Source organism: Artemia sp. Qi Xiang Cuo, chromosome 12, assembly GCF_049724085.1.
Source record: "Artemia sp. Qi Xiang Cuo chromosome 12, ASM4972408v1, whole genome shotgun sequence".
Classification (NCBI taxonomy): Eukaryota; Metazoa; Arthropoda; class Branchiopoda; order Anostraca; family Artemiidae; genus Artemia; species Artemia sp. Qi Xiang Cuo.
This window is the reverse complement of record NC_142805.1, coordinates 37,296,678-37,310,656: the sequence shown is the minus strand read 5'-3', so window position 1 is coordinate 37,310,656 and position 13,979 is coordinate 37,296,678. Positions and strand designations below refer to the sequence as shown.

The 13,979-nt window shown below is 36.4% G+C and overlaps 1 protein-coding gene across 6 annotated transcripts in view; it reads right to left on the bottom strand.

Annotated features, from left to right (window-relative positions):
• Positions 1-13,979, bottom strand: part of SNF4Agamma (SNF4/AMP-activated protein kinase gamma subunit) — a 273,674-nt gene that overhangs the window by 112,306 nt on the left and 147,389 nt on the right. For all 6 annotated transcript variants that reach the window (XM_089098083.1, XM_089098084.1, XM_089098085.1 and 3 more), the window contains one exon: positions 6,654-6,678. In XM_089098083.1, the coding sequence (XP_088954209.1) occupies positions 6,654-6,678 (25 nt within the window). The remainder of the gene's footprint in view (positions 1-6,653; positions 6,679-13,979) is intronic.

Genomic DNA, 13,979 nt, shown 5'->3' with positions numbered 1-13,979 from the left:
TCATTTTAGGCAAATCTGCAACACCAGACATAATAGTGAAGCACAATAAGGCAATTGTTTGGCTTATCGCATCCATTACCTTGTGACACTAAAAATAGAGATTACAATTTTGAAAGTTTTGCCCACATAAGCTCTCCTGATTGGCTAGAAATGACAACTATAATCTATTTGAAACTAAATTTGTAGTTTTAGTTAAGCAACGAATTTTACTTGTGAACGGTCGCTGCCTAGACATAGAAGTCTGGCTAGACACGTGTCTAGACATGGGATTCTAGCTAGACACGCATGTGAACGTCGCTTTAAAGGATCATCGTCTTCAGGGCCAGACAGAATTTCAACAAGGGTTATTCGTGCCATTCTGCCAGCTATTCTGGCACCATTGGCTTAGCTTGTCAATCTGTCTTTCGAGATATGAATTTTCCCTGAATCTCTCTAACGAGCTAAGGTTATAGTGCTGTATAAAGGTGGTCTCGGAGTGATCCTGCTAATCATAGGACAATTTCTCTCATATCAGTTTTCAGTAAAATTTTTAAGAAGGCTATGCTATTCGTGCTTCTTAGTTTTCTGGATGCAAAAGAATTTTTGCAGGATCTCCACTTTGGATTCCAATTGCATCATTCTACAGAGCATGTTTGCGCCTTTCTCTTGAATTTCATTCATTCGGCAATGGATTCTGGTAATATCCCGGCTGCTTTATTTTTCGACGTTCATAAAGCTTTTGATTCTTTGACCCACCGGATTCTTCTTTGGAAACTATCGCATATTGGTATAAGATCAAATGCTTTCTCCTGATTTGAATGATATCTTTCTGGTAGTCTTATTTCAATTGATCCACTTTTCTGAAGCTCTTCTGAAGTAGATTATGGCGTCCCTCAGGGATCTGTTCTTGGCCCCGTTTTATTTCTGATTTATGTTAATGATCTGATTTCGGCAGTCAAAAATACCAAGCCTCTAGCATGCTGCAAGGTATATCATCCTGATGGTCGTTCGCGTTCCAATACTACTTCTAATGAAGATTTTCTCGTTGCCTTTGCAATGACACAGCTCTTGGGACCCTTGGGAGGACGGAATGTGATATCAAGTCTAACCGTGTGGCAATATTCGAGAGAGTTATTTCATGGTTTGATGTGAATTTCTTGGCCTTGAATCTTGGCAAGTCCTTTTTTTTCCTGTTCTCGAATTTGTATAGTTTTCCCTCAGCTTACACACCTTCAGATGTCACAAGGCTCCTTGTTTAGACCAGAGGATCGGGTGGACCGGTTTCTTGGTATTCTGCTTGATGGGAACCTTTCATTTAGAAACCATGTAGCAAAGATTAGGGTTAAGGTCTCACGGAGTTTGGGTATCCTTCGAAAACCCAGACACACATTTCCTTTAACTATTCTGAAGCTTTTTTTTCTGCCTTGTCCAGTCATACGTTTCGTATTGCCCCATTGTATAGATGTCTACTTTTCCTTCTACACTGCGGTCACTTTCTGACATGCATATTAAAGCACAGCGTCTGGTTAAGGACACCAACCGTTCCTCACCAACACCGCTCTTAAATTCACAGTCTATTTACATTCTTTCTTGTGCTTCTTTTGTCTTTCATCTGCTTCATGGCAATCTTTCAAAATCTCTTCAAAAAAAACTACCGTGTTTATTTCTGATTCAGCTCCATATAGCCTTCGTTCTTCACGTAATGTCTGCATTCCTCCTACCCCTACTCTGCGGTCAGATTTCAATCTCTTCATTGCTTATAAACAGGTGTGGAATTTCCTACCTTCTTCAGTACAGAGATGCCACTCGTTTGGGACTTTTAAAAGGATTCTTAAGGACCATTTAGTTAACAATCAAACAGAATAGCATTTTGTTTTTTATATATTTTATTTTTTGTCTCTGAGGAGTTGATGTCCCCTGAGCGTTTATTTCATGGTGTATGGATGTCTTCTCTGCGTTTTGACTCCCAAGCCTCGGGTATGTTCTCTTTTTAATCGGCCCCAGACGGATGGCCAAAAAGCCCAGTCTTTGGCAATCTGTCATCCTTAATCTGGAAAACATAACCTAGCCATTTTAACCTTTCTTTTGTTCCTGAACTAGAAAGTGGAATCGAACCGTATTTTTCGAAAAGCTTATTGTTTGATATACGGGCAGCCAAATGAGTACCTACGACTTTTTTTTTTTTTGTCTCAGCCTTTTTATACTCACCATGTCAGAAACCAGACAAACTGCCATATTGTGCGCGAAACGGTGGTATTTTGTGCCATTTCCTACATTATTGGAGTATCCTGAGTGTGTGACGCTGGCTAGAATACCTCCTTGATACGGACACAAAATTGAGGGTGTCTTAAGCATCTTAGCAAATGAAGCGTAGTCGCGTGAATTTTTCATTAATATCTACAAACTTATGAAGCTGATGGGCTGAAAAAATAATTTTCAGCAGCTTTTCAAAGAATTGAGGGATAAAGAGGCCACTACAGTCTACCTACCCATCTTAGTGCTAGATCTAACGCAAGTAAGCAGCATTTCGAGGTGGCATCTGCTGGATGGATAGAGCTGGAAAGCTGGTTAGACTCCCTTTACATTGATTTTATTAAGAAAATTCTGTGATGTTAACGCAACCCTAAAGAAACTTGTTTCAGATAATTGGCCCAAGGTTGACTTCCTGCTCAGGATCACGAGATTGTATGATAATAGTTTTAGTTCGGCTACACTGCACCAGGTTGAGCAACATTAAACAATGCAATATGTTTAAATTTTTCTCTTCGTTTCATTATCCCAATTATCTCTTTAGAAGCATAAATTATTTCAGACTAGTTTTTGAATATCTTCAAAATCTAGTACGATTTAGCCTGCCATCTAGTCAGTCTTTGTTTAGGATACTACTTCGAAATCTATTACGATTTAGCCTGTCATCTAGTCAGTTTTTTTTAGGATCCTACTTCAAACCTTACTGTTGGCAATTTTTCCAAAAGTTATTCTTTTCCGGAATATTAAAGCTGCTCTTGTAATTTATACAAGATTAAGAAAAGTATATGCTGACCAGTAGTTTGCAATATAAAAAGGAAGATTATTAGTAGGCATACATGTATTTTTATTTCGCGCCGATTCCTATCGTAGTTCCTAATATCAAAAATCTGAATGAGGAATAATTTGATAAAGCTATTTCCTGGATCTAGCAAAGAAAAATTGATAATTAAGCGTTGATAACGAAAAATTGGCCTTTATAAACAAGGCTACCCACTCTCATTTCCGGGAAAAACAAAAAATCGATCGAAACAATATTAAAAAACAAATATGTTTTTGTTTTGTTTTTTTTGGACAAGTAACGACTGACATTAAAACTGAAAAAAGGAAAAGATACCCTGAACTGTGGAAGCGGGGAGGGGTCGTCCCCCATCAACTTCACAAAAGTAAAGTTCAAGTTACTGCTTGCTTTACTAAAAATCACTGCAGAACAGCAAATGTCCAATGGCAATTACAACTTCTTATTGTTTCCAAGAAATAGAAGTATTTTCCTATTTTCAACGAACGCATTGAAAAATTGTTATTATAAATAAAATACAAGCAGCCACTTAAACATCACGAATACCTAGTTTAAAGAAGCAACATCCCCCAACCATTTATGATCTCTTGGGTCTTTTTAAGTTTAAAGTCGGCCTTTACTTTATTTTTCTTCCTATATAGAAATAGAAGTTTCTACAGTACGAAGTGACTAATTACTAGACAGTTACTAGACAGTTACAGTGACAGTTACTAGACTTTAAGAGTCTGTATGCGTTATGTACCTGTTATTGCTGACCAGCAGATTGAGCCTAGAATCTGATTTTCATCTATTTTACTGACACCAACTTTGTATTGTACTAAGTTTAATCTTGGATTCGACTTCTGAATCCAAAGCCCTAAATATTCTATGATGAAATCGTTCTAGAACCGTTCCTAAGGCCCTTAATACCCACCTACATTGTTGGAGGGGCAGATACAGGATTTTCTTAGGGGGGGGGGGGCAAAATAAGTTTATCCGAGAAACTTGCGTTAGGAGCAAGTTTAATTAACGCAAACTTGCGTTAATTAAGTAAATTACACTACTTTAAACTACGTTGGGGGGAGGGGCCCCTCACCTCCCTCTGGATCCGCCACTGCATTGTTGTCTAGATTTGCCAAAAACTGTGAATTATTGTGTGCAGTTTTTTTTCACAATACATCCTGAATGGGGTGCTACTTTCCCATGATAGGACGCGCTTTTTTTTGAAACAGTATGCCACTCAGGCAAAGCAAACATATTTATGCAAAACTTAATTTGAGTTAGCTATGATAATTATGGGTTTATTGCAACAATATAACGACTTTGCTTTGCTGAGTTTGTTGGTGAAATGCTAATGAACTGAATGAACTGTTGCTTCCTACAGAAGGAGAACAAGTATGTGGGAACAAACATAGTCCCAGTATTCATTAGAGTAAAAAAAGATTGAAAACCATTTTTAAGTTCCCCTAAACCACCTGTATCCTAGGTTTGTACTCCTGTAGTCTCTAACTGATTCGAAACTGAACTAGACACCCTCACAGGGTGTTTTGGCCCAAACTTTTGTTATTTTTATGCGGTTGTTTAAAATCAAAGGACAATATTATCAAAATGACAGAAATGCAATACATATATTTCCATAAAGCGGAATCAAATTATGATGTGGGATTTTGCCTATCTATTACCTTTAAGGAAATAATCTATTAAAAATCTCTACCCGTGACAGCAAAATCTAAGTCAAAGGACATGTGCTGGACTGAATGAGGACTCGGATAAAATTGAAGACATCCAAAAAAGAAGCCTGCGAATATTTCTTTTTAAAGAAGATGAAGTCCTCAGAAAAACTGCTATGCGAGAAATCCCAGAGTGCAGATTAATTAGGCCAAGTCCCTCGTTCAAAAAAAAAATTATCTGCCAAATTGATTGCAAGGATATGAGTGTCAAAATGTGAGCAAAATCACCAGCACCAATATGTTCTGCCAAATGACCCCCTAAACACAACTGTACGATCATACAGTGCAAGGCTAGGGCTGGTGAAAAAAGGTGAAATCAGTGCTACTATGAGTTTCAATTTTAGCAATTATCTTTTTTTTTCAATCTGGCGCTAATTTCGAGAAATTCTGAGCCCTTTTTCAAAATACGGTTCCTTTCGGGAAACACATTTCTTTTTTTAAAACTTACTTTTCTTATAGTAAAGTATGACGAAAGCAGATCTGGATAAGAGCTATCATTTCCAATTAAGTATCAATTGGGAAATTTTCCCCATTAGGCTGTTTCCGAAAAATATGTGTTCGTTAATCTGGTCAGTGGCTTGCTACTTGCTAGGTAGCAGGTATTGTTACAACCGTAATCATGGTTGTAAATCAGTCTCTTTGTGATTTTTATAACTGTTTTTTGCCCAGCCCACTTTCTATTGTTTGTCTAATATGAAATTGTCCGCAAATTCATGGTCAGTTTCTATCTACAGCTTCATTAGAAGAAAATTCTGGAAAAAAAATAATTGGCTTATTTGAACTTGTTCTGTTGAGCAAACTACTTGGGTGCTTAGTCACGACCTCAAACAAAGAAAAACATACACAGAGCCGAGAGAAATGAGGATTCAGCAACGTTTCTTGAATATTTTTTTTGTTGAACAAAAATTAAAGATTTAGTGTCACTTTATTTTTGTTCATGTTTCAAATGTATCTCTCTCACGATCCATGTTTTTTTTTTTTTTTTTAACTTGAATTTGGACCATATGATGCTGTGGCCTTCGGGCTATATCTTATAGGGCAAACCACATACTAAGAGTCAACCTCAGAAACACCATTTTTTTAATCAAAGATTAAACGTATTAATCCAAAAATCCAGCTTTTTTTCGATATCTCATTAGCTAAATGTGTGCTTGAAACAAGGCCAAATAGTTCGATGCACCATAAAGAAATTACTAAAATACATTTGTAACAAAGCAACCAAAAAATCTTCTCCTCTTTTTAAAAGAGAATTTGTACCTATCTTAATTCCATATTTCAATACTAAAATAGAATTGTAGAAATTTTGAGGATCCTTGTTTAGGAATGAAACCCTCCAAACACGCGCACACAGGTATTTCATCTTGTAACGCAAAAAAAAAATTAATTTAAAATAATTGTAGACTTATCTCATGCCCTCTGTCTCGGTGATATATTATGTGATTATGCATCAATGAAATTATGGGAAAATCGTAAGCAGCTAAAATTTTCTGAGTTTTTATAGCCCCTTCCTCCTCCACAGGTAGTTGCCTCGGCTTTTTAGACATAATATGGCTAGCGCAAGGCCTTGGGTCAGGTATGTACACATATTAGGATTTATGCGGGGTGGGTGCAACAGTTTGAAACGACCCATTAAAAACATTTGAAGCGAGATTTCCGATGGGGCGTAGATCTAAAAAATATTTCGCCAAGCTTAAGGGCCTGGGTTGAGAAGAAAACGCACAGCCAGGTACACTATCGACAAAGGAGGGCCCAAAACCCCCTTCCTTGCCCCTATATACCAGCAAGACTCATCAGTTACATAAAATATCGATGAACGAATTGACTTCTTCTAAACTGAATTCCTACATACAAGCCTACGCCTCTTGTAGATTTGGATGTCAATTAAAACACAATATAAACAAATAGAAAAGAAAACTTACCATTGTCTTTTCCATGTGCACCTTTCTGAAAAATAAAACACAAGAATAAGGATTTGAAAGCTGAAATTCAAATAGCTAAGACATTAAATGGCAAATACAGGTAATTCTAATGTGCGAGGACTGATCAAATTTACGTTTGCAAAGCTAACTGTTAACAACTGCAGGAATGAGGGTAAAGTTCCAAAAGAAGAGAGCAGATGCATCACTGAGAATTTACAGGTGATGTATCATTGAGAAGAAGCCACATGTTGTGCACATAAAACTATTTTTGCTTAAATTTAGATGGGGGCACAACGAGATTAAAAAAAAAATCATGTATTTCCCAAGCAAGAAATTTGAACAAAAGTGAGAAATCCTATTTGTTTCCTTTTTTATTTAGAAAATATGCAGTGGTAAAAAATTATGAAGTCGTTACGTTAGGATTGTGAAGTCCCATTCTGCCTCAGATACATTCACGTTATACTAGACACACTTGGCTAAACAAACCTGGAAAATGATTTCAATCTCTACCAACATCCTAGAACACAACAATAACTACACTATCAAATTTCAACTGATTTTACCTTCATGTTTTTTTTTTAAATTAAAAAAAAAAGATTATATAAAAATTGGTATCAACATGGAAAGAAATCGTAATTCGAAAGCTGGTGGAAAGTACGCTCGTGCTGCATAACTGCGGTCGATTTTAGCTTGAAAAACACCCCGCCTGTCCAGCTCTACAAAGTATTTTTGATGCAGCTTGCAGCTATTTTAGGACACACAACGCTTTAAGAATACTTAATCAATTACTGTTTTAGTTTCAATAAGGGCGTCACAAATTACACGGGTGAGCACCATAAAACCGCTGAAGAATCAAGATAATGGAAGTGATCATTGTTAAAACACGAAAAGCTGCAATTTGATTCCCTCCCTGTTTGTTGTGGTATTCCTCAGGGTAACCTACTGGGTCCACTTGTGCTTCTGTTAGCGGTCGATAACCTTAATTCGACTGAATGTTTGCCCATTCTCTCCGTCTACGCATATCTTTCAACAGGCAACTGCTTGAATATGCCCGCCTTAAGTGGCGTCGTGGCTATTTTAATGAGCTTTCCAAGAAAATTGAACCTATCCAAAAGCCTACCGTCGAAATCATCAGCAATACTTAACTTCTGAACCATTGGTCAGTTGCTTTGCTTTGCAATGATAACCAGGTGGGCGAAGTGCATGTCTTAAAAGTACCCTAATAAATTGCCACATGTCAGGCAGCTACCGAAAATAGACAAAATTTCAAAGCACTGGTATCGAAAAACTGCCAAAATTGGCAAGGCGATTAGGATTGAATCATTACACGTAGGAAAGGATACTATCGCGAAAAATGAATTGAGAATTATTAGTATAACTAGAGGAGGTAATCTCCTTCTTCCCTGCCACTGCTTCACTTAAAAAAAAAGAAAAATTACCTGAAAGCAAAGAGCTATGTCAAAAATCAAACTAAACAGAAAAGATCCCCCTATTCTTGAACCTTCCGTGTTTTATGGCGAAGTCTAACTTCTCTTTAAATAAACAATAAGTAGCCTATACGCTTTATCACAATACTTCTAGAATAAACATATGAATTTATATATTATGAGTGTGAGAAAAATGAGTATATAATGAATATTTATGAACTTTTTAGAAATACAAATGTCTTTAGGTTGAAATTAATAACGCTGGTGCTGTTTTAAAAGAGGTTGAAGGTTTTGCAAAGTTATTTGGAGGGTCAAAAATGAGGTTTAGATATAGATGAATCAGTTACATTAGTTTTTGGAAAAGATGAAAGGGAAAAGAATCAGTTTTGTTTTAAAAGGAGAGTTACGGATTTTTCTTATTTGGATGTAATTTTACAAGTTCCGGAAAGTGGGATGACCAGGTGCAAATGGCGAGTTGGAAAGGTTAGAAGACTTCATGGACGTAACTAAGAGCCCCCTTAGGCGTCTAGTACCAGCAGATATTAAGCTACAAAAGAGAATTTTTTAAAAGACAATCGGGTAAGTTGTGAGTTATGGTAGGTGGGGGGGGGGCGGATGAAAAAGAATAAAAATAGAAGGAGTATATTTGGGACATTTCAAGACACCATCAGGTTTAAGCAGGAAATTATATAGTTTGGTGTAAGTGGGTGATTTAAGAGTACTTTCATTAAGGGCAAAAAGACTAGTTAGAATGATAGGATATAGGGCAAAGGTCATTAGTTTTTTTGAATAATAAGTCAGTAAATGCCGCTTGTCTGGAGGTGGTGCGAGATAGAAGAAAAAGCTCATGAGTTTCTCAATTGAGATCAATTTTAAACAATTACCGGTTATCAGTTGTTTGTGAAATGAAGGAAGGAGGATAGGACGGGAGATAGGAAATCTAGCAAGACATTCATTGCCTGTGGAAAACAATTTGTTATTTGCATCTACATTCGGCAAAATATTTTACATCAAAAACTTGAACACTCGAACATAACTGTTTGCCAGCTTTTTTTTTTTTTTTTTTTTTTTTTTTTTTTTTTTTTTTTTTTCCTACAAGCCAACAGAGTCTAGAATTTACCCTAATTCAGCAATACTCAAGAAATAGTTCAAAAGAATCTAGATGGAGTCAATAAACTGCTCTTTTGAAGTCTTTGCAAAAGAGTAGCACGCCAATGATGTTGGTAATGATGCTAGCGTTCCGGTTCTAATACAAGCCTAGAGAATTGTTTAATCAACAATTCAATTTATTTAGTGACACCTAGTAGCTTGCCAGCAAGGCTAAACCCTCAGACAGGAGAGACAACAACAATTGACTTGGTATTATGTAGCCCAAGGATATACACTAAATTAAACATACACTAAATTAAGTATGTGATGCTGGAAGTGAGTTGTCTTTGAGTTGTCTTATGATCATTATCCTATATTATGCACTCTTGATGAAGAAGTTCATCACAGGGGCAACGCAAAAAAAAAGATTTAAAATAAAAAATGTGAACTGGCCCCTTATTACTGGGGCATTTGAAGAATTTGATGTGAAGTCGTTAACAGATGAAGAAGTAGAATTGTCAAGGAAAATGGAATTATTTCAAGACACAATGATGAAAATAGCCAAAAATATAGTGCCATATAGGGAAGTGAGTGCTCTCAAAGGCTCTACCTGGAGGAATAAAGACTACTCTGAAACAAAGCAGGATTTTTATTATAAATAAGAAGATATTCGGCTTACTTTTTTATAAATAATCATATTGAAAAAAAAAACCGATAAATTACCACTTTACGGAAATCATTGATGGGATCTAATAGAAAATAATTTAGTAGATTAATAAACAACCTATAAGCTATAAATCCAAATACAAAAGTTTACTAAACTATTAAAAATAGAAACAATGCACTTATTCCCAACAGAAGGAACCCTCTAATAATTAGTGGTACTACAATTCTTGTAAAGGAAAATCAAAAAGTTTATGCAGCATCTCATTCATACGCTCAGTGACTGGACTAAAAGATCCCAATTCACAACCGTATAGAGGGATTGATATGAACGCAATCCAGTTTGGACCACATGGAAAAGATGTGGTATGCAACAGACCATTTTCTGGACAAGTATTGAGGGATGTACTAAGGCATTTGCCAAATACATCTCCGGGACCCGATGAAATTTTATCACAAGTTATTAGAGCATTTCCTACATCTTGGCTAAAAGTATTATTGAGAATAATAAAAGGTACATGGAAGATGGGGAAAATTCCCGATGTATGGAAATACGGAGAAGCAGTGATGTTACCAAAGCCTGGAAAAGATCCTTCAAGGATTGAAAACTACAGATACATTACCCTCTTCCCCGTGATTGTTAAAGTGATGGAAAGGATGATCAATAAGGCTAGAAGTTGTGATGGATCAGAAAAAAAATCCTGAAAGACATCCAATGTGGCTTTCGTACATGCTTGAAACAGGAGGCACTATTCGCTTTTCAAAATGGATGGATACTAGCAGCTGTTTTATTAGGTATTCAGGGTGCTTTTGACAGCATGCTTCACAGAAAAATGATCTGAGGCCTAATAACAGCAGACATCAAAGGTCAAATTCTAACGTTATTGGAAGATTATCTGAAAGGAAGAAGAGTCAAAGTAAGAATTGGAGAAACATTATTAGAGACTACAGTGTTTCCCGAAAGACGGGGTCCCTTAAGGTTCAGCCTTGGGTCCTGACATGTATAATATAGTATCATTTGACATTCCTATTAGTGAAAAGGATGATGGTGGAACTGGTTTTGCGGATGATAATAATGTCTGGGTTATGGCCCGAGACACCTACAAAATAAAGACATTAATGGCCCAGGTCTTAGAGAAATTAGAAAATGGCCTAAAGAAGCCGGTTTGAAATTTTCATGAGCGAAAACAAAAGTAATTGTGTTCACTAGGAAAAGGATTGGAGCCCTCCCGAAGACATATCTGAATGGAAATGAGATAGAATAAGTGAATGAAGCAAAAATACTAGGCGTGGCGGTGGACAATAAGCTCACCAGGAACCCCCATGTGATGTATCTTAAAACAGCATGCCTGAAGCGTATAAATGTAATAATTAAGAGTTTAGCTTATATGTCCGGAGGTTTGTCAGCAGAACTCCTTATTCAATATTACACAATATACATTGTGCCTAAAGTAGAATTCTGCTCAACAATATACGGGACAGCTCGCCATTCCACAACTGTGAGATTGGATGTAATCCGAAATTCAGCCATAAGGATAGCATTTGGAGCCAGGAGAACTACAGCTGTTAGCTTTTTGTTATCAGAAAGTGGTCCATTAGACTTAGAAAAAAGAGGAAAAATGAGGATAATTAAGTATGTGCAGAATATTTGGATTAAAGAAAACAACCACCCAGTTAAGCCGAAAATCATTAAACCTGGGCGACAAATAACTGCCAACACATGCAAAGCCAGAGATCAATTTAATTGTATGGAGAAGTTTTAGAAATATGTAGAAGACATGGAGTAGAAATCAAATTATCAGAAATGCTGACAGTGAGTTACTCCACCATGGGAGGAAAACAGGATTTTATCAAATTTGGAATTCAAAGTGGAACCAAATATTCCTGAAGAAATGGCATTTCGTATGCTGATGAGTAATGAATATGAAGGATATATCACCCTATTCACTGATGGATCTGAATTTGATGAAACTAAGCATGTTGGAATAGCATTTTGATGCCCTCAGAAAAATGTATCAAGAAAATTCAAATTGCCCACCGAATGCTGTGTATTTCAGGCTGAAGTATGAAGTATATGCTATTACAAAAGCCTTAGAATTTACTGAAGAATGTGAAGAAGAAAAATTTGTAATATGTTCCCATTCAAAGAGCGCTATTCAAGCTATTACACATACTAACATCATGCCAAAACCAAGTAGAGAAGTCATAAAGTGCTATATTAAGCTACATGCAGCAACGGAGAAGAAGAAGGTTTTCATTCAGTGGATTCCCGCTCACCTTGGAATCATAGAGAATGAAATTCCAGACACGTATGAAGGAAAATCTAAAGGAAAAAATCAAAAGCTCGAATCTAAAATCTTAATCTCAGATTTTAGAAAAATCTAACGCTCGTGCAAATCAGAGTAATCAGATTATTTCGCGTGAGAGAAGCGGATCGATAAATTCTGCTGCAAGTGGTCAGAGTTTTGGAAGCGCAGCTTCTGTATTTCTATGTAAGTTCCTACATCTTCAAGCGCAATAACTCCTATCCTTTGAGTAGAATATTCAACTTCTGCATTACCTAAGGACCCATTGGTGTCGTAGAAATATGCATGGTTTCTGATTTACTACAATTAGTCAATTGATGACAAGAAGATCAGTCAGTACATTTGTTTAATTGAATGAATTAGGTGTGGTTGGATTTTTTACTTTTTTCCTCCTCATTTGTTTATGATGTTATCCTTAACCTCACAATAATTGTGAAACATTTGTCTGCACGATTCCCCCAATATATATTTTCATTCGTGTGTACTTTTCTACTTCAGAATTCTGGCTTTTATTTTACAAACAAACAATGGTGATAAAGGCTCTATTGCCCTTTAGATTTTTCCTTCATAATGACTTCATTCAGACTTTTTCTGATTTTTCTTAGTAACGAACAAATTTCCGGTCGAATCCCTTTTTGATAGAAAACCTTCTTGGTTCAATTCTTGAATTACTTTGCCGAGCATCATATATTCTCGGGGAGTATCCAATTCATTCAAACTTATTCCAACTTTAACTGCAGACTTTTTGAAGTCTGAATGAAGTCATTACTCTCGCTGTACAGCCCAGGGGACTTCTGTGGATATGTAATCTTCACTTCTTATTCTTCAAGTACGTATAAAGTCTCTTCTTTATGAACTGCTTTCAAATGTCCACTTTTCTTCAAAACTCTTCCACTTTTGCACTTTCCAATTCTTCCACTTTTCTTCAAAAACTCTTACAAGACGTGTAATCACACAATTTTCTTCTTCACTTTCTAATCCACCGAGTAATAAATTTAGGCTGGCTACCTTCTCTTAAGTCTAAGAAATTCCACTATTTCTCGTCTATCTTCTTCACTCTCACAGCCCTTGTCTCCAATCGTCTCTAAGCACCCACATTTGGGACTATTGTCACTTTCTCCCCAAAATCTTGCTTTGAAATATCCAACTCCTGCATGGTTTGATCGAAGGCAGAATATTTTCTTTGCTTCAAATCTATTTAATTCTTTATACAATTTAGTTTCCATTTTCCTTTGATTTTTCTTAGTAACAAACAAATTTCCGGTCGAATCCCTTTTTGATAGAAAACCTTCTTGGTTCAATTCTTGAATTACTTTGCCGAGCATCATCCCGTTCCTGAATCCTGAATATGTGTAGAGCAGAGAAAACCTACAACTAATAAGCCTTCGACCACAACTAACACCTACAACTAACAAGCCCTTTAGGGTTATCTTTGTTGGTGTTGCATAATTTCTTCTATATTTGTGTAAAATAAACTAATCTAATGATATTCAACGGCCAAAATCTCACTACAGACCTTATACGAGTATCATAGAAAGATAGATATTTGTTTCATCTGCACAAACATAATGCCAATCAATAAACAGTCTTGGAGTCTTGGAACAGGCCGCAAACCCCCTACTCTAAACAAATAACAAAGGGGAAAAGATATAGAAAAAATAAAAAGAGCACACAGTAAAGTGAAATAAAGTTCCACAGTTTACTCGGGGCCAGGATACTTTGAATATGAGGACTTTTCAAAGAATTTTCCAGAGTGATTCCGAATCGGTAGCTTATCACCTTTAGCTTTTACACTGTAAGAATTCAAAAAAACATAGTTTCTATCTAGAAAGAATACTTTA